The 20554-nt window shown below is 45.8% G+C and overlaps 3 protein-coding genes across 8 annotated transcripts in view; 1 reads left to right on the top strand and 2 right to left on the bottom strand.

Moving 5' to 3' along the window:
• The window catches only part of PARN (poly(A)-specific ribonuclease), a 54925-nt gene extending 53892 nt beyond the window's left edge, over positions 1 to 1033 (bottom strand). Inside the window, exons 1-2 of one of the 3 annotated variants that reach the window (XM_048962339.1) lie at positions 949 to 1033; positions 636 to 713 (exon numbers count right to left, since the gene is read on the bottom strand). In XM_048962339.1, the coding sequence (XP_048818296.1) occupies positions 636 to 713; positions 949 to 967 (97 nt within the window). In that variant the 5' untranslated portion in view covers positions 968 to 1033. The remainder of the gene's footprint in view (positions 1 to 635; positions 714 to 948) is intronic. The other 2 variants (XM_048962340.1, XM_048962341.1) reach the window with 2 other exon arrangements.
• A 31-nt stretch (positions 1034 to 1064) lies between these two features.
• On the top strand, positions 1065 to 18725 carry BFAR (bifunctional apoptosis regulator). Of its 4 annotated transcripts, XR_007380107.1 has the most exons (10): positions 4838 to 5103; positions 5822 to 6023; positions 6368 to 6537; positions 7186 to 7330; positions 7572 to 7742; positions 8276 to 8478; positions 9261 to 9475; positions 13829 to 13894; positions 14194 to 14305; positions 14742 to 18725. XR_007380107.1 is itself a non-coding variant. In XM_048962343.1 (8 exons), the coding sequence occupies exons 2-8, from the start codon at positions 4838 to 4840 to the stop codon at positions 9451 to 9453; spliced, it is 1350 nt and encodes a 449-aa protein (XP_048818300.1). In that variant the 5' UTR covers positions 1065 to 1698; positions 4787 to 4837; the 3' UTR covers positions 9454 to 10379. The 4 variants fall into 4 exon arrangements, 2 of the variants coding, with proteins under 2 accessions (XP_048818300.1, XP_048818299.1); XR_007380108.1 differs by lacking the exon at positions 13829 to 13894; XM_048962343.1 differs by lacking the exons at positions 13829 to 13894; positions 14194 to 14305; positions 14742 to 18725 and adding an exon at positions 1065 to 1698 and having other exon boundaries at positions 4787 to 5103; positions 9261 to 10379.
• On the bottom strand, positions 10979 to 18754 carry PLA2G10 (phospholipase A2 group X). The gene is made up of 4 exons (XM_048962350.1): positions 18667 to 18754; positions 14503 to 14668; positions 12125 to 12231; positions 10979 to 11161 (listed from the first exon to the last, which is right to left on the bottom strand). The coding sequence occupies exons 1-4, from the start codon at positions 18722 to 18724 to the stop codon at positions 11016 to 11018; spliced, it is 477 nt and encodes a 158-aa protein (XP_048818307.1). The 5' UTR covers positions 18725 to 18754; the 3' UTR covers positions 10979 to 11015.
• Between the last annotated feature and the right edge of the window lie 1800 nt (positions 18755 to 20554).

Below are 20554 nucleotides of genomic sequence, written 5' to 3'. Positions count from 1 at the left end.
TCTAACACTAAAGCCTTGCTTTAAAAGCATGGTTCTCATTCTGTGTGACACAAACACAGTGCTGACATTACAACACAGCAGTGGTTCAAAGTCAAACGAAAAACGTGAGTAGGGCATAGAGATTTGATGAACGACTTAAACATCCGATGCAACACCAATTAGCAGCCATGCACCCCGAAGCAGCACATCTAACAAACGCAGCTCTGCTCACACTCGCTTTGTGGTTGGCTGAATTGACTTCATCCCACAGCCAGAACATTTACTGCAGGCTCTCTGACGCACAGACCCCCAGGCCTTAGAAATGTCAGAGTTCTTGCCGCTGCCTCTCCCTGTGCAAACACAGGCAGGACCTCCCTTATGTTTCCCAACCTCTTGCGTGCACAACACAGGCACAACTGCAGCTGAGAATCAACCAACCAAGCGACACCAGAAATCACCGCGGGCGGGAGAAGAACCGCGGCCACAACAGACCATTCTCCGACTCCACGGCACACAGACATGCATTTCCTCGACCAAAGCCCCACCACTGCACACAAGGCACACCAGCAGCCTCTGCCGCTTGTCCAAGCCAAACGCTCGGCCGCGTTCCGTTACCACACGATACGGCCCACAGCTCACAGAGCGCGCGGCCGTACCTGAGAACTCCCCATCAATGGCCAGGAAGTCCGCTTCTTCGACAGCTTCGTACACTTTGCTTAGGTTATCCTTAAAATCTGCAGCAAGAGGTAAAAGCACACCTGAGGCGACCGGCCGGGGCCGCCCGCCGCGCTCAGCCCGCGTTCAGCCCTCCTTCCCGCCCGCCGCTCAGGCCGGCCCGCAGGCGCGGGAGCAGCGCGGCCGCCCGGCATCCCTGAGGCGAAGGCCGGAGCCTGCCGCCGGCCCGGGGGGAGGAAGCGGGGTCACCGGGGAACACCGCGCACGGCTCGGAGCCCGCAGCCGGTCACTCACTGCTTCTGATCACCTCCATCCCTCGCCCGCACCAGCCCGCCCGGAGCCCGGCGCGCAACCGCCGCCGCCGAGCGCTTCCGGAACCGGCCCCGCCCCGCCCCGCCCCGCCCCTCCTCTCCTCTCCTCTCCTGCGCGCCCACGTGAGGCCCTGCCATCTTGCCGCGGGCGGAGCCGTTCCTAGAGCGCGGGCGGGAGAGTGCGGCCCAGCCGCTTCTGTGTGAGCGGTGACAGCCGCGCGGCGGTGGACCGTTAGGAGCTGGAAACCGCTGCGTATCGGCGGCAGAGGTCGGCAGCCCTCGAACGACCCGGCCCGGGCGCCGCGCGGAGTACCGGGGAGCGGTCGGTGTGAAGGGAAGGGCGGCGCAGGCGCCTCCGGGAAAGAAGTGGCGGACGTCAGCTGAGGAGGTGCGAGGAGCGCGGCGGGAGAGCACCGCGAGACAGCGAGCGTTCCTCGTCCCGTGCCGATGGAAAGGCGCTGAATGAAGCTCAGATGAACCTCAGAGCCCAGCCCGGCATCCGTGGCCGTGCTGCAGGAGGGAACGGCCGTCCGGGAGACGAGCGCGGAGGATCCCGCGGCAGAAAGGCCGTCCGAAGCACGGCGCCTCAGCTGCTTTCGCTGAAACGCGCTGCGGAACGGCGGGCGGGGTTACGGCTCACACAGCCCGGGAAAGTCCTGTTCCGGCAGAACGAGAGCAAATGGAGCGAGCGCCTGCACGGAGCCGGAGCTGCGGGCCTGGGCGGTGGAGCTGGGTGAGGTTTTGCCTTCTGGCTGCGGGCGGTTCATGCTGCGCATGTCTGCAGCGAATCGCCTGCGGGATTACATGGTGCTCAGTAGGAGGTTAGTTGAAATAGTAGAGTTCTTCTGTTTTGCAGTAACTTGTCTGAAATGTGAAATGCTAACCTTGCGCACGTAATTTTCAAGAACTGTTTGAAAGTTCTTGAAACTGCAGCCTCTCGTTGAAGAGTCGAAACAAAAGTTTTAGAGGTAGCAGTACTTAACTAGTGGTGAATGGGCAAACTGAAGCTTTGAGGTGTGGGTGATCTGCTCGTGGCAGTGCTTGGCTCCCATCCATTGCTGCTCTGGAAGCCGAAGCAGGGCACCAGTGAGCATGTGTGTGTCCAGAGGTTGATGGCTGCAGAGACCGTGTCAGGTGTGAAAAGAGCCTGAGCTCGTGGTATCTGGCCCGAGGAGAAGCGGTGCTTCCAGGAGCTAGCTGCAGAATTGGGCCAAAGGCACAGAGCAGCAGGAAGCCAAGGCTGCAGGACAGCAGGTCTGTGCTGTGAGGGCAGAGCAGTCTCCATGGGGAGAATAGCCATTCTTTGTTAACAGCAACTTCTCCCAGTGCACAGGCTGCCACTGCCGAGCTATGTGTGGTTGGTTTTGTTTGCTGAGAGGATCTGGTTTGGAGAAAAATAAAATTATTGATTATTGGCCATGATCCACATCTGGAATAGTCTCCTCTTAACTGTCTTCCTATAGTTTATTGCAATAAAAAGGAAATGCTATTGGATATTAAAAATAAATTAGGAATTATTAAGAATTCTGATTCAGAAGGTAACATTTACCTAGCGAGTTAAATATCCATTTCTTTTGTATGTGCACACTGGAGCAACTCCATTTACAAATACATAGCTTGTAATCTGAAATCTTTAAATGTCCTATTTTTTTTACATGAGACAAGATTGGCTGCTTTCCGAATTACTCAGTAGCCTTGGAGGAGAGCAGGTCAAATCACTAATTACAGAGTTACATTGTTTTTGTATTATGAACATTTTGTAAACTAAACCCAAAGTCTGAGTTTCCACATCCTCTGTATCAGTCTGCAGCACACTTGTATCAGACCTGTGTACTTTCTGTTACTTTACCAAGCGTCAAAGTGAAGCTAAGTGCAAACAAAAAATAACAATATGCCAAAAACAAGGCTCTAGAGCAAGAGCTAAATATTCTTAGTCCAATTCTTTGTGTGTGCCAAGACGGATGTAGGTGAACTTCCTCTGGTCTAGAAGAGGAGCATATTTTCATGCTAGGGTGATTTAAGGGTCTGCTCAGTGGGCATTAACTTCATATGCTTAATGAGGACTGCAAATAGAGTGAGGTGAGGTATGAGCTGGGCACTCCATCTTTGTATGAAATAAAGGCTGGAACTTAGCTGGGACAAAGCCTTGTGCTTTGCGTGTGGCAGAGGCTGGGACAGGTTTTGGTCCTCACACCATGCGAACTGCACCCTAAGAACCAAGTCTCTAAGAAAATGTCACGTTATATTGCACAGTAAGAAATCCACCTTGTCAGCACTTTAAAAAAAAAAAAAAAAAAAAAAACACCAATCTTTGCTTTGGACAGTAGTCGAAAAGGAATACAGTGAGGGAAGGGACACTGATATAAATATGCATGAGGGTGTGTGTATATATATGAGCTATCTCAAATGTAGTGAAAGTAGTCTGTGTGAGCCAGCATCCTGGGTACCGCTGCCGTTAAGCCAGCCTCTAATAGCCTGACGAAGCTCTGCCATCAGGGCTCCAGCTCTCAGCCGGACAATAACTCGGGCACGGTGGGCAGACGGTCAGAAACGCAGCTCGGTGCTCTCGGAGGGAAGCGAGCGCGTTCAGGAAAACTCAGAATGCAGAGCAGCGCCAGGAGGGTGGCTTTTAAAACGTTGAAAAACAAGGTTAAAGATCGAAAAGGGACGGCCGTGCGTGCGCAGGGCAGCCGCCAGCTCAGCCGAGGCGGCCGTCGGGAGCCGAGCACGGATCCGAGCCCCGCGCTGCGGGACGAACCCCAGAGGCGCCGGTAAGTGCGGAGCGGTGCGGGGCCGGGGCTCCTCCCGGGGCTGCGGCTCAGGCGGCCGACTGCGGGGCGCGTCCCGGCGGAGCGGGGAGGAGCAGCCTGGGCGGGAGGGCCGCGCGTCCGCGGGAGCGTTAGCGCCTGTGTCCTCGGGAAGGCGGAAGAACGGTCTCGGGCGCGGAAAGGTTGCCTTTGTTTCTCCTCGTGTAAGCGATGGTTCGCTCGCCGCGCTCGGAAGACCGGCGGTCCGTGCTGCGCTGCGGAGCGGCCCGGCGGGCGGCACTGCGCCTCGGGGCTCTCCTCTCCTCTCCCTCCTCTATCCTCCCGCTCTTCTCCCTTCTCTTTCCCCTTTCCCCGCCCGGCTGCCCGCTCTCGTGCCCGCTGGCGTTGCGATAAGCGCGGTGTGCTGCGGCCCGTGCGGCGCGGCCGTTCCGTAACGGCGTCGGCGCCTGCCTTACCGCGGTGATGCGATCGCCTCAGAGCAGAGCGAGAGCGCTAAGAGAACAGGGCGGTATTTTTGGCCGCAGTCGCTCCTTTCTCACCTGCGCGTTTCCCGAGCTGGCAGCGAGGAGCGGGAGCTGCTCGGGGCGGGTTCGGCTCCGCTCGCCCCGTGCCCGTACCTGAGCGCACCGCGAGCCGCTGCCGTCCGTACGGTGTGCGGACGTCGGCCTTGCTTTTGTCTTTTGTTCTCTTCTGGTGTTTTCTATTGATGTCGCTTGTGGGTAGTCAGAAGAAGAAGGGCCTCTGAATCGGAGAGCTGGTGGCGCCTTCGGTTTCGCTTTCGCTGCGTTTTTGGTTTCCGTAACGCCAGAGAAGAAAAGGCAAAGAGGCTGAGCCCGCAGCTTTACACCCAGAGCCTCATTCTGAGCGTGGTTTGGGGTGAATGTACTGTTGAAAAAGTGGAATGATGTTTCCCTTAGGAAAAATTTAAGTTAATAAGTTTTAAAACTACAAGAGCAAGAAAATGTGTTACAATGGAAAAAACACACTTCTTGCAATCCTAAACATCTGTAGTAACTTTTTTTTCATACTGAGGCCTCTCCTGTTACTTTACAGAAGCAATGCTGTGCCGATTTGAAGACCAGCTTGCATAAGGTATAAAAGAAGATGGAAGAAGATGAGAGCTTATGCAGTGAACCCAGCATGGCAGGAGTTACAGCACGCGCTAAGCCTGAAGTTGGCCGGCAGATATCAGTGAGTGAGTTCCTTTGCCACTGCTGTTACGACATTCTGGTCAATCCCACCACCCTGAACTGTGGGCACAGCTTCTGTAGACATTGCTTAGCCTTGTGGTGGGCGTCCTCCAAGAAGAATGAATGTCCGGAATGCAGAGAAAAATGGGAAGGATTCCCCAAAGTCAACATTCTCCTGAGGTGATTTTAATATACTTTTCTGCTGTTTGTTTGGATTCCTAAACCAAGCAAAACTAACTGTCTGCTTAGGTATTTCAGTATTTTATTCAAGTCTTTATTTTATCTGAAGTCTTTCATGCTACCCCTCCTTTTTTTCTGAAAAAAAATGGAAAGCACAGAAGTGAGATGGTGGTTGCTTGTTTGGTTTTTCCCTTCTGACTTTTTAGGGGATTTGTATTAAGTTAGAATTATCCTTGATAGCAAAGGGACTTTCTATGATAGGAATCTTTTATAGGAAGAAATGTGACCTTATGGCAGAAGAAAGCAAGAAATACCGAACTGCTGTCTGCAGTTACCTACAATCCAGTTCCTGTGGTGCAAGGAAACAGTGACCTTCACTAATAGATTTTTAATAAGTAGGATATAGGATTGATGCTTTTATATTGTCTCTTGCTTAGCATTTTTGAATAATCAGGACATGCTCATAGCAAACAATTCTAATTTTGCATTAAGGACTTACTTGTTTTTAAATGAGAGATTTTTTACTTCCTCTATATTTAAAATGCTATTTTGAAGTAGTTGATTAACTGTACCAAGTGCTAATAAGTAATGTTTTCCTGCTTTCAGAGATGATAGTCTTTGGTATAAGCTGGAAAATATAAATCTTAAAATAAATTCCTTTTCTAAGTGCTAAGGCTCAGTGATGATACTGGTCAGTGACAAGTGTTTCTCCCATTAGGGATGTTATTGAAAGGCTGTTTTCTGATGCCATTGAACAAAGAAAAGAAGATATTCAGCAAAACAGTGATGTAGTGCGCAGCTTAGCAACCTTCCAAAAATATGGGAATGACCAGATTTCTACGGCTCCAAACACAGGAAGAATTAATCCTCGAGGAAGAGGGTTTTTCTCAGGCGTTCTGACAGCTTTAACTTGTGTAGCAGTAAGTTTCATCTGGATGGTCTTCCGTATTCTTGGTTAAGTATCCAATGAAATGTACTTAAAGTCTATGGATGTCAAAGCGATTGTCGGTATAGAAGAAACTTCAGCTGAGCTGAGTGAATGCGCTGTGTCAGAGTTGTCTACCAGGAGTACAGTTTCAGTTTACAGCAAATGGAAATTAGACAAATTGGCTAAAAGGTATTTTCTTATAACCTAAATACTGTAGGGTCCTTAGAATGGAAGATTTTGCGTGTCAAGCCCCTAATGCATGTTTATCTGTATGATTTAATATATTTGCGTTGCAGGTAAAGAACCTCCTTTGTTTTATTTTTAATTTACATGTAGGTAGTACTACTTGGGTATCACTGGAGTAGCAGAGAACTTGAAGATGATCTTCTTGTCCACAAGCCTGTTGCTAAATGGACTGCTGAAGAAGTGGCGCTTTGGCTGGAGCAGCTGGGCCCTTGGGCCTCTCTTTATAAAGAAAGATTTTTGCTGGAGAAAGTGAATGGAAGGTGAGTGGTCTAATTATCAGGAGCTGCTATCATCTGAGTGGATTGCTGGGTGGCTTTCATTAGGCATGGTTCATTTTGTAATAATCAGACTTTGTTCCATAGTGGGGGGGGGAATATTCTGTTGATGTATCAAGATAAAATATAGGGGAAGTTTTAACATTTGTAGTTGAAAACAGTAGTAGATACTTAGCAACCTAACTGAAGTTTTTCTGAGAGCGTATTTAGATACTGACAGTGCAGACTGAAATGGTCCTGAAAATAAAGTTCTATTAATGCAATATCCACCCCTCCACTTTTCTTTCCTGTGAAAACATGCATATGCTATATGCGTTGTTGCGCTCGACCAACGAGCTCCAGGTTTGATATCAGGAGACCAGACTAGATCTGTGATGTACTGAAGAACTGTGTTCATTAATAGCCAACAAGCTCATACATTTGCATGCTGAGAGCAGGCAAGAGAGAACTTGAAAAGAAGGATATTTAAAACCCAGCTTCTGAGATGCAGTTGATTCAGAACATGAAAGGTGATCCAAAAGGTGATACCTTCTATCAGTAGCTTATTGTTTCAGTATGTAGTTACTGATTTGTTAGTCATATCTTCTTGGTGTAGAGTCGCTGTTTGCCTTCAAAATTCTTCTGCCTTTTTAGGCTCCTTCTAACGCTGACAGAGGAGGATTTCACAAAAGAGCCTTTCAGTATAGAGAACAATAACCATAGAAAAGCAATTACAGCAGAATTGGAATGTGTCAGAACTTTAGGTGTTAAACCACCACAGAACCTTTGGGAGTACAAGGTAAATTCTCTTAGTCTACCATCTATATTAAGTGACTTTAAGTCATATATTTCAAAGACAGCTCTCTTAAAGTTGAAAGGATTGTTAGGGAAGTAGAATTATCTTTGTAAAAATTGCTTAGCTTAATCAACTATTGTATTTGAAAAAATGACCCTTTGAGAAATGACTGTTAGAAAAGTCTAAGAACTGTCATGCACCTTTCATTTCATCTTTTCATTGTTTGCAATTTGATACTTTTCAGGCAGTAAATCCAGGAAAATCACTCTTTCTTTTGTATGCACTCAAGAATTCTCCAAGACTCAGTATGTTATACTTATATCTGTTTGATTATACTGAAGCTTTCCTACCTTTTATCCACACCATTTGTCCTATGCAAGAAGACCAATATGAAGACATGGTCACAAAATTATTAGTAAGTGCTCAAATGCTACTTGGTTGAAGCATGTTAAGAATCAGTTGCTTAAAAAAGTGTGATGCAATTATTCATAATGTCATCTCCTTGCAGTGCAACTTCTTAAAAAGAAATCTTAATAGTAACTTGTTGCTTTTACTTTATTATGCAGGACTAGCAGTGTTGTGACCACAACCTGTACTAAGAATTATTTAAGATGTTTAAGGTTTTAAGTCTGTGAAACTTAATTTTCTTATTATCATATTTTTTTATCTTTATAAAAAAAAAAAGTTCACATGAGTGTAGAAAGACCTTTCACTGAAAATATCTTCACTGAAAAAATGGGGTGATAACGTCTGTCTGGCTGTGATGTTTTGGCTAATTAATTGAAGTTATTGGGTTATGATATTATCTACTGAAAGCATAAAAAAGAGTAATTACTGCTTTGAAGTTACTAAACAAATAAAAAACCAGTAAAAGATCAATAAAGGAACGGTGGAAATAAGCCAGTATTTAGTAGGAAATTATTTAACACTTTTTATCCTAATTTACAGGACCTTAAAGATCCCACTTGGAAACAGTGGAGAGAATTCATTGTAAAGTATATATTTTTGCCATACCAGTTGGTAGCTGAATTTGCTTGGGACTGGCTGGATGTGCACTACTGGACATCAAGATTTATCATTGTAAATGCCATGCTACTCTCTGTTCTGGAACTATTCTCCTTTTGGAAGCTCTGGTCAAGAAGAGAATTGAAGTAAGTCTTACTGAGCTTGTTGAGGGATGTAGGAAGTACACTATAAACTGGAAAATAGGTCTGTTATGAGGGGCTTACTGAAAATGATAATAAGATGCAAGTCTGAATCTGCACATGTAATACTCGCTTTTGAATATTTTTGTTGCTGTGGATACTTGAAAGGATTTCCTACAGCTGGTTTTACTGATCAGATGTAGTAAATGCAGTGGTTTTATTTAACTGTTCAGAAGGTGTCTCGCTCTTCCCTTGAGAACTGCCTCTTAGCATAACTGGTGTTATCTGTCAGCTGAGAGCTAAATACGTCAGAGTTCTGTCATGGTATGTTCACAGGATAGTTATTGAAGGATATTTAATTGGACAGATATTGCTGCTTTAATGCTTTAATATCACGTCATAATTGCTGTGATCTCTTGGTTATAATTCTTTAAAAGTTCTGTGGAGAAATTCTTGCTTTGGCACATATGGAGTTGCTGCTCTTGCCAGCAGGTAGGGGGCAGAGCATCTTCAAAAGAGAACTGGCTGTGTGGAAATCATCTATGGCAAATCTGGAATTCTACCGCTTCCAACTGCTGTGCTTTGTGGTCTGAATAAATTGGCATAATGCTTCCTCACATAAAAAGTAATATTAGTGTGTTTTAAGTAAGTTTTTGTGGAGTGAAGAATTCTGTTTTTTATAAGAAACTTGAGTAGGTGTGAAATAATTTGAGGCTAAAACACATACTAGCTTGTCTTAGAATGGTTAAAAGTAAAGCCTCTAAGCCTCTCCCTTTCCTTTTCCACAGGACTATTCCTCACAGAATGTGGAAACATTTTTGGAAAGTCTCAACCCAGGGTCTTTTTGTTGCAGTTTTTTGGCCTGTTATTCCTCAGTTTGTCTGCAATTGTTTGTTTTACTGGGCCTTGTACTTCAACCCAATTATAAACATTGATCTTGTAGTTAAAGAAGTAAGGCGCCTGGAGACACAAGTGCAATGACTGACATCGAGCTTTTGAGCTGGTTAGTTTCCAAAAATGCTTACTTCAAAAGAAACTTTGGTTTATGTTTTTATTTTCCTTTTATAATGTGGCAGTGAAAGTAGATTACATTAACTTAAACATATGAAAAAGCCTTGAGGTAAGTTACTGTTGAACAGCTGATTCCAAGTCTGAGGATGGGCTTTATTACCCAATGATTTTTGTAGTTAATAAAACAAATATATTCCTGATTTAGCCACTTGAAACTTAGTTAAGTCGTATTTTTGATCAAATAGTAGTTCTTTGTTCTGTCATGAAATCAGTGCTTTCTGGAAAGCTGTGGTGATGTTTTCAACTTACTGTTCCACACCAGCAGTGTGCTGTGCAGAACTTGAGTTTGCTGAAGGAAAGCTGAAAGGATAGGCTTGATATTGGAAGTACTTTGGTGTTTTCAGCCTGCTTTACGTGTGAAGTTCTGACTGAGAAATGCACAGTGAGGTTGTTCTAAAATTCCCTACGTAGATGGCAAAGACCAAGCTTTGGCCTATGGAAAATATGGCAATTGCTGTTCACATGGTTTTTTTTTTTTGTTCCGTTCAGATCAGTTAGAATTCATCAACAGCTTCTTTAATGCTCTCTTAAAATCTGTTGCTAATCCTTAAATTCACAATGAGCTCTTAAAAGGATTATTTTGGATAAGTGACCTGACACTGTAATTATGCCTTACTGCAATGAAAGGTGTGTATTTAGGTCTGTGAATGAACACTGAGTGGAGATATGGACTGTTTTGTATAAATGGATTGCCACTTACTGATGTAAGGTTTTTGACCTTTCATTATGTGTTGTGAGGTTTTTTTAGTTTTGCTTTTGCATTTGTATCATGAGTATGAGCTTTAAATTTGCCTACGAATATTTTTTAAAGATTAAAGATATCATTTTAAATCATAGTCCTTCCTGAAGAAGTTTTATTTATTTATTTTATATCAAAGTATTTGACATTACCTTTGACTTGCATTTCTTGTATTTGTTTTGTATTCCTCTCACTACAAATAAGTTGAGGTGGATGAAGATAAACCATTCCTTGTTCTTAAGCTGTTAAAGTTATCAGTTACAGAAAAATGTGTTTGTCAGTAGTTTTGTTACTGACTTCTCCTTTTCTTAAAATGTCTCCCAAAACTATGGAAACAAGCTGAAGCCATTTTTATGTCCCTGTGAGTTACAAGCTCCTGAACTGTGCAAACTGCTGTTGTGTGAGATCAAACTCTGATGGGAAAGGTAGCCAACCCAAGCCATTCTGTGATTCAGACAAATCAGTCAATTACTCCTTAAACTGATAAATACTAAAGAAGAATTTGAGCTTAGTAAAGAAAAGCTTAAACCAAACTACTGAACTTGGTTTTTGTCCATGTATTGTAGAAAGTAAATAAGAAGAGAAGTGTTTACTTTGGCCATTCTAAGGCAGAGGAGTGGCAGGAGGGAAGGACGAGAAAGAGAAAAATCATTTCCTGTCACTACTGTGACAAAAGCCATCTTTGCAGATTTCGAGTAAGTACAGAGTTTTCATAGGGGCTGATGTTGTGTGTTTAATATCTACACAAAGGTTGAACCTCACCACACATAATATCTGGCCACAGGAGGTACTTGGTATGGTAGGGAGCTTTAGAAAAACATTTGGCAGCTTCACGATCACATTCACATGCCATTTTTTGACACTTGTCTTCTAGTGATTCTGAAAGAAAACAAAGTAGGTTTGATTCTAGTTTGAAGTAGTAATAATAAAAATACCCAATGAAAGTACAATTACTGCCTCCCACGTTCACCATATAGTGTTCATTACCTTTCATAGAACAGCAGTAATGTTTCGTTTCGCTCTTGTAGTTGAAATGCAATAGGAACTGCACTAAGCTTTAGTAATGCACTGCTTTCGTGTATTAGGAATTCTTCCATCTTTAGACTGAGCTCCGTGCAAGGACAGCTCAGCAATAGAGGATACATAAGCATGGTTTGCTTCAGCAAAACATCTGTAGTGCCTTTCAAAAGGAACTCTGATAAACAGTTCCTCTTTGGGAAGCGGTGGGTACCCCTCCTGCATGTCCTTCTGGGGCAGAAATCGGGAAAAACGTTTCCATTTCACGTGCACTTTGATCTGTTACAGGATGTAGCATTAAGAATTACATATGTGAAATAAAGGATGCAAGAATGCTCCATTTTCAGCTTAAATCCCACCTCCCCTTGCTTACTGCCACTTCCTCTTTATTAGGGAATTCAGTAAGAAATTAAAGGATCGGAGCAATGGAGGAAATTAGCGAGTAGAGGGTCTGTGTGGCGTAGGGTGTGGTGTAACGTGGGCTCCCTCATACATGTCAGCTGTCTGTAGCTGGAGTGAAAAGGTGGCCAGCGTCATTTCTGTGCTGTGTGTTTGGTCCGGATTTTTAGTGCTACTGAAAGAGTACTGGAAACTTGCAGATTGGAATTTTGGTTGTGTGTCAGCAAGTGGGAATTTAGAAGAGGAAATTGGATTCGGTTGGAGAGCCGTACTTTCTGGAAACACAGCCTGCTCTGGCAAAGAAGTCAGAAATGGAGGGAAGGCAGAGTAAGGATTTTGTGGTTAGTTAATGAATGTCTTTCTGTGAAGTCCCTGAGATAATTGGTACAAGTCAAACTAAACTCACAACCAGAGCTGTCCACTCACCACACACAGCAGTGTTGTCCTCGCATTCCCAGTGGTAACTTTCTATCTTGGGGTGACAGCCTGCTTGCTCTGCCTTACCGTAGCAGCAGTCATGGTTAAAGCAGCACCTGGGAATAACAGAAATGGGCTTGCCTTAATGCATGCTGTGGTAATTTACAGCCACATGGTTTTGAGTGGCACGTTTCTATAGGTGATAGGAATGAAATAATCCATGCAAACAGTTACCTACTCAGGAATCAAAACAAGGTAATTGGTTAGTAGGTATGATGAAGAACATTTTGCCTGTATTATGATTGAAGTGTCTGCTACGTGTTGAACTCATTGAACTTCCCCTGTGTTTTCATCCATGAGAATCTGAAATGTTTTTAGTTTGCAATAAAGTAACTACTTCAGAAGGTAAGCCCTTTCTGCAGCATCTCTCTAGGTGATGATTAAACACCAGCACAGTTTGCCAGATAATAACTGCCTTATTTTTCTTCCAATTATTGATGTTATTGTAACAGTTGCTAACAGCGGACCTGTTAGGCCATAGCATATCACCCCAGATGTCTTACTGCAAACCAGCTGCTCTTTTTGACTCAGTGGAAGAACAGGATGTATCAGTGAGCTCTTTGTGTTCAGTCACTCCATTTCCGCCTAAAAGCATCGTATTACTGTAGGCACGTGATGTTTAGGTGGTGTTCAGCTTGCCTGAGGAACTTGTCTGCAATAGAGCTCACAGCACTTTTTCCCACTTGCAATTACTACTTTGTTTTTTCCCCATGCTAATTAAATGATTACCAATCTTCATTTAAACATCCTGCAGTGCTGAACAGTTGACCATCACAATGCCTGTGAAGTAGCTCAGTGCATCCATTCTAGGTAGGAATAAGTCTTCCAAAAGAAAGCAATCAAAAATCTACACTCGGAGCATTGGTAGCAGGACTAACAGGAATGACCCAGCAGCAGGGCTGCTTTTGCCACAGCTTTGTGCCAGTCTTCATGTGGTTACAAAAAATGGTAGTCTACAAAAATATGGCTTAATTTTTTACAATAGCTTTTAAGCCTTTGAAGAACAGAACATATGTTTCTGGATTTTTAGATGTTGTCTTGTAAAAGCAATACAGAAAGCAGTTGTCTCCATGTGCACATTTATAAGTGATAGGGATACATTTAAGAGGCAGTAACTATTATGTGAATAATTTACTTGTTAGCAGATTGAATTCTGAATGTAAGCAATCCACAGGACAGCTTATAACTTTAAGAAATACTTGGTGAGAGCGTTTGATGCTACGCGTTAATTAGCACTGTTCCTGATCAAATGCAGAAGCAGAGTACACATGCTCACTTCTACCTTGTTCTTAGTGTCATGTGGCTGCTAAAACCCAGCCACAAATAATGAGCCGTGCTCTGAGAGGAGCCTTCTTGTTACCATGGGACTTTACAGAAGTGAAAATCAGACCTACAAGGCAAGACTGGCAAACTGCAGATGCTCCATCCTTATCTTCAGATATGTAAGTGACCAAGAACTGGGCCTTCTTTTCCTATGTGTTCCAGCCATCAAAGTAGCAGCCTCAAGAATAATAGCATTTTATACCCAAAGGCCTGAAATACGTTGGCAAAGGCTGTGGAGGTGTAAGGTCTGACCACAAAAGCTTCAGATACTGGCTTTCTGTATGTTCTGCTCTAATGGTAAACATCAGGTGTTTTCCTTCTGATTTACAGTAGTACCTGTCTGCTAAGTGGGAACTTGAGCTGCAGTGTGTGGTGGGGAGGTGCATCACTGTAATGGTAAGCTTGAAAATGTGAACCCTTATGTAACTGTTGTCACCAGGAAATCATCTTCCTGTCAGCTAATGTTCAATTATAAATTAAATTAATGCCAGTCAGTGCAATGAGACCTAGTGCTAAATATGAGGACTGTTTTTCACGCTCATTTTCGTAAGAACTTGTTATTACTTTTACTCAAATGTTATTTTTATCAGGTTGAATTTCACACAGTTTTGTGTCTTATTTTGAATACTAATAGAGTGGGCTGAGCAGAACTAAAATAAAAAGATTTTTTCAATGACTTTTTTTTTTTTTAATAGACTGAATGTTTGTGCTTTTAAAACTTCTCCAAGAAGTCTTTAGTTCTTCAGCTCTTGGCCAAGCAGTAACAGCCAGGAAACTATGTTGTACTGTGAGGCCAGTGTTGGCAAGGTAAGAATTTCAGCTGAAGACTCGCATAGATCTACACCAATGCCATTTTAATGCTTCACGGTTTCTTAGCACTCTGAATTGTGTTTAAACTCAGTTCCACATCGATGTTAACTGGGCCTAACTGACAATTCAGACTTCTTGCTTTGGTATTTTCAAGCATTCAGCACTTTGCTACCCAGATAAGAAGTTATGCTTACCAGTCCACTCTGTCCTTGGGCCATCCCCTTCCTCCCAGGCCGCAGTAGCACCCATAGCGTAGGTAGGCAAAAGGAGACCGCCCTGTAGTGCATCTGATGGCTCCAGCCAATTCAAGAATTCCTCTTCGGTTCCTAACGTGGGCTTCCCCCAAAGTGCCTCCGTAAACTGTGGAAGAAAAACTGTTTACTTTGTATTGGATGAAATACTCAGACACAGCCTTTTCGTTTTTTTCTTCTAGCTATGATAATGAATATCAGGACTTCAGAGACTGTTCTGGAATCTCTGTGGTGCTGTTGTGGATACCTGGTCATGTCTGCTTCCTTTGCAGCTCTGAAGTAACAGCTTTCAGCTCTGGGTAGTAGAAGAGTACCTTTGAGGCATAACCAAACTGTTATCTCTACAACAGCATTGCAAGAGTTACTTTCACACGCAGTGCATTCCTGGCTGAAAAAAACTGACAGAGCAACTGCAGTGCTACAAATGGAGCAGCTTGCACTCCTGAGCGTTTGGGGAAATTTGGCTGGAGTTGTGTGGTGGCCAAAGGAACTGCGACAGCAGTTGATGGCAAAGCTGGGGCTGCTTGAGTGATGGTTGTAACTCTGAGGAAACCCCTGAGGGAAGTGAAGAATTTACGGAGCGTAGCAGTTCCTGGGCAGTGGGGAAAGAAGATGCAGGAGGGGTAGAAAACAGGAAGACAAAGGCAAGACTTTGTAAATTCTATTCCTGGTTGCATCAGGGAATTGTTTGCCAACTTTGGAGAAATCCCAATCCCTTATTTGAATCCAGGTAAGGTGGAAGCAGTGAATTGTCTTCTCCCTGGGGAGCTCAAGTGTAATTCCCGGAAGTGTGCCATGTAAGCTAAAGAAAAGGAAACAAACTTGTTCTTGCAGTTTGTTTATATTAGAGCTCCTAGTCATCCAGGCGCAAACCAAGACTGCGCAGTACCAGATGCTGTGAATATGACTGCAGGAAAGGTCTGTTGCAAGAGCGCTGTGACCTGAGTATGACAGAAGCAATGAAGGAGACTCCTGGAACCCGCAGAACTACAGAAGCAGCAAGGGTATCAGCATGGTAAGGGTTGCATGAGTGTATAAGCAGCCTAAAACCATTTCCAGAATATTTTATCAGAACTTCCGTGGGATAAAATCCAAAAATTGAAAAGTGGAGTGACATACTTGTGCAGTTCCACATAGTTTATGATTAAGATGCATTTTTAAGTTGTTCTGTGACATCTGTTGTTACAGCAGTTGCTCATTTCTTGTCGGGGTGGGAATATCCCCAAGGGTTCCATTGTGCATTCCTGAAAAAGCAGCCATGCTTTTACTAGGCCATTTGGGGGTAACTCCTGTTTTTAAGCATGGAATGGATCTTCTTGTCTGTGAGTTTTCTTTTTTGTCATGCAAATCGTGTGTGGCTGCATTGGAGACCATACTGTGGCTGAGGAAAAAGGGAGGGAACCAGACTGGGTTTAATTTGTTGGCTTAATGATGTGTACGAGAAATTACAAATGCATTGCTGTGATATGCAGAGGTCACAGGAAATAAGTACAAGCAAGTGTACAAAGATACTCTACAGCAAGACAGTTTGAGTCTAGACAGTTAGAGCTTTCAAAAAGCTTGCAATATTTAATTCCTGTGATCATCACGTATCTGGAATTGTGACTGCCTTTGCTAAAATTTCAGCTGATGAGAGAAAGCTTTAGAGAAGGGTTTTTGGAGGGGACGGTGAAAGCCAGACCAGCCCCAAAGCCCTGACGAGGTCTGTCCACGTAAATGGGTGCCAGGCAGCCGCTTTACAAGTGGAGGTCAAAGGGAAAACAAATCCATACCAATCCCAGCATGGCTCTAGGCACTGCTTCTGTCCCCACTGCTGTTTGACAAACTCTGTAGTTGTCCTTGTGATTTTAATAACTAAGTCACGGAGATTAGAGGCTATGCATGGCTTTCTGAAGAGTGAAATTAAGTAAGAAGTGAAGACAGACTGAGAGAAAGTAGAGAGAGAACAGACTGAGAGAAAGTAGCACCAGGTAATCCGTTATGGTTGTGTTGCGCTTGATTTCAAATCTGTAATTTTGTTGCCCACATTGGAGTCCTGCCATTGGAGTTTAAGCTTCTGGATTGCTGCCTATGCAGGCTCTTGAGAGCTTGGATTGTGCTGTGCATTGTGTCATGATTATCATGTCTTTGCAAGATATTTTCTGCCACACCTTCCTATATAATTTTTCCTGGCTTTCTGGCTGCCTACCTTGCAATAATATTTAAAACAAACAAACAAACAGCAGTCCCTTAAATTTCTGTTTGCATGTAGGGGGAAAAAGGCACTTAAGAAGCATGAGTTTTTTGTGGCAGGCCGTACTTCCTATACCATTTTCCCTTTGCAAGGGTCGCAAAGTTTTTCGATACTGTATTTTTATTGAGATACAGAGCTTTAGTGAACTGTGATACACAGCTGCATTAATCATTGGCATCCTGTATAGTCCATGTGGATTTTATAAGAAATTCTAAGCCATGCTATCAAAGGCGGAGGCCACAGAAACATTTTTGATGTCAAGTATATTTAGGATTGCCTATAGTGATGTTTCCTTGTAAGGTCATAGTGTTCCAGTAGTTTGGAGGTTGAGAACTAGGGGTGAGCAGTTTTTCTGATGCATCTCCCAGGTCCTGCCAGGAGTGGATGCCCTCAAACTGTATGCGTTACCACTTTTTTCTTTTTCTGGCTTAGATTTGTCCACAAATAGATTTGTCACAAGCCCTCAGGAACGGCCTTTCTCACCTCATCTCTTTGCCCAGACTGCTGCCATACACAACTACAGCTTATAGAAATAGCAAACTTCTTTGGACAGATACATTTGCCTGATAGTGCAGCACAAGCATTGAGAAAGAGGTAAATTACCTTTCCCTCCCTGCTCCCTGCCTACGGAACGGGTGAGTGCGAAGCCTGACTCAGAGCCATCAGGCTGAAGGCAGGCCCTCTCTGTAATGATCACTCCAGGCTGCCACAAGCAGTGAAACAGTCTTTCATCGCTTCCCTTGATGTTCTTGCTGAGGTTTGGACCAAGCAAGGATGAAGGCTTGGAGGAGGAACAAAGTGCAGAAGGAATAACAGGGGCACGCTGAGGTCAGGAAGTGGAATTGGGGCAGTGAGTCCAGTGGGACCTTCTGCTGGCCCCATCATGTGAGCGCCTTCCCTCGGTCTTTAATCCTGTGATTGCCCTTCTTTCCTCCCCCCAGCCCCTGCTCAGCTTGTACAGAGGACCTGCTTCAGGAATGAGTGGGACGTGTGAAGAAGTGCAGGAAGACAAAGGAGAATCTCTTGATTTAGGCAGCTGAGTGCTCTTCTGGAAAAGTGGCTTTTATCCTAGCGGTGCAGCAGCAGTCTGTTGAGCCACACGCTCTGCCTGTGCTCCATGCCTGCGCCCGGTGCTCCTGGGCTGGGGGCCGAGCGGGCGCAGTGAGAGCCGGGCTGTGCCGTGCTGTGCCGCGCTCTGTCGTGTGGCAGTGCTAAATAGTGTGGGGTTCTTTCACGACACCGCAGGAACCTAAAATTAGCGGATACTTTTCTGTGCACTAGCTGCTTAGAAAGGAGGGTATAGCTCCACAGGAGCATGGAAGAAATACGTCCAGTCAGGTTCTGCATTGATGAGTACCTCAGAAAATCTACGAGGAAATGAACTGTAAACTATTACAACTGCTCTCTATTACGGGACACCTATTTAATAAGCAGGATCCAAAAAATTAAATATTTGCCAAGTGCGTTGTCTGTGAGGGTAAGGCAGGAGGTGGGGGTCCTGTAATTACGGACCCACCCGTACCTTCTTCACTGCGCCCGCCTCGCTCTGCGGGAGCCGCCGCGCCGTGCCGCCGCGAGCAGCGCCTACGATGTGTCCCGGCACGGCGCCTCGGCGGGCGAGCAGCCGGCTGCCCTACGTGCGGGCTGCAGTCTGGAGATCCTGAACTTGAAACATGAAGTTTAAGAGTAAAGGGAGGACGAGTCAAAGGACCTCCAGCGCGGCAGCTCCGTGCCGCTCGGCAGCGGACAGGCGGCTCTCCTGGCCGCAGCGGGCCGGCCGCTTCTCGGGAGGGAAGATGCGCCTCGCCGCGTCTCTCCGAGGGCTGCCCGCTCCGCCCCAACCCCCGCCTCAGCTCCCGGGAAGCGGCACTCACCGGCGGCGAGCAGCAGCAGCAGCACCAACGGCAGCGGGGCCGGGCGGCGGGGCTCCATGTGCGGCGCGGCGGGCGGGGACGCGGCTCCGGGCAGCGCTGCAGCGCTCTGGCAGCGGCGTGTAGGTGTGAGCCGGCTATAAAGGGCTGCTGCTCCTGCCCCGGTCGGGTCCCCGCAGCCGGGGCCGCGGACCGCGCTCTGTCCGTCCCGCCAGAAGGGAGGGGCTGCGGCCCGGGAGCTCCGCCGGCGGTAACGCTCCCGATCGCTCTGCTCCGGAGCTGCGGCGCCGGGGTGGTTGATCAGCGCTGGCGGAGCGGGGCTGCGGGGAGAGGAGCGTGAAGCCTCCCGTCCACGCAGCCTTATCCTGGAGGGATGCTCTGCCGTGGGGCGTTTTTGTTTTTTTTTTTTTGTTCTGTTTTTTCCCAGTCATGTCATCTTTTGGTCTTTTTTCCCTTTTTCTCCTTCTAACTCTGCAGTTATATTGAAACAGCAGGATGCTACTTTCCCACCATTCGTTGCCCCTCTCAGTGCACAGTGCCACTTCTATACAATTTCTCTTCACTGTTGTGCTGTGATTTTTTTCATCACACCTTTGATAACTGTGTGGAAACTGCTGCGTTCCATGCCGATGCTCCCTGCAGTCCCAGCCCTCGCTATGCTGGGCCTTCGTTTTGGTGTTGGCTTTCTCTCCTGCGGCACTGGCACCCTTTGGGATAGGAACACAACTGGGGATAAACTCAAAGTTAGAAAGAAAGACAGTAGTTTCTTTCTTTCAATGGGATAAACGAGGACTCGTTCTCAGTCATCTTACAATTGGAAAGCAGCCTGAAGGTTGTTTATTTGTTTGGTTTTGTAGTGAACAGTATTTTCACCAAAGAAATAGAATATTTTTGCATGTGCATACTGAAGAATTATTCTTTTGCCTTAAAATAATCTCACTTCTGTTTTAGATATCGTTCCTCTTCCATCAGAAGTAGAAATCATACATGGTCTGATTCCAGAGGACAGGAAGCATGCACAGACTGATCGGGTTTGGTTTTGTTGCGCTGCCGCCGGTTCGCGCTCTGGATGTTTGTGTTGGCACAGAGGGGGCCGGTGGGGAGGCACCGATGTCGGCGTGCCTTCGCGCAGCTGCACGCAGAACGCCAGCACGTCTATGGCAGCCCAGGCAAAGCTGCGCACCGTGCCTGAAGTAGACGCGGTCGCGGTGCGAACCTTGCAGAGCAGAAGGAAGCGCGGTGCCCGGCTGAGAGCTGTGCTGCACGGAGGGATGGCGGGTGGTGGCCCGGGGTGCTGCGCTGTGCTTTGCTGGCAGCTGCCTGCGCGGCCGCTCCTGATGGACGGGACGCGGTGGCCGCGTGCTGCCGTGCGTCCAAACCTGCGGTGCTGCCGGCGCCGTGCAGCGCAGCTCCTGCTCTGCTTCCCGTGGGCTCGTGTGTCAGAGAGAGAACGGCCTGTGGCAAACATCGCTGTTGTTGGTGACCTGGAAAAGGTGTTGCTGATGTCACAACAGAAAATCTGTAAGTTTAGGATAGAATTGATTTATTTTTGAGATTTTGTCGCTACCGCCATCAAGTGGGTCAAAGCAATTTCCTCATTACTCATGGAGTCACACCGCTAATTGCTGTTGCACTATTTTTGTATTGTCACTTGTACATTATTTGTTTACTGACTCTTCCGGTCAGTAAGTCACACCTATTACAGTGTTCTAATAGCTCTCAACAGCAGTTTAGTGAAACTTCCAGTTGAACAGTGTCCCATCCAGCATGCCATCGGATATGACAGTGAGAACAGTGTCCAAGGGAGCAACGTGGATTGTCTGGCATGTTTGCCCTTCAGGAGACGAGGTGCCATGTGCTGCTGCTGGGTTAGTGCAGCTGACGAGGATTT

The sequence above is a fragment of the Lagopus muta genome, chromosome 15, assembly GCF_023343835.1.
Source record: "Lagopus muta isolate bLagMut1 chromosome 15, bLagMut1 primary, whole genome shotgun sequence".
Classification (NCBI taxonomy): domain Eukaryota; kingdom Metazoa; phylum Chordata; class Aves; order Galliformes; family Phasianidae; genus Lagopus; species Lagopus muta.
Note: the sequence above shows the minus strand (reverse complement) of the source record. Positions and strands in the feature narration are given on the sequence as shown.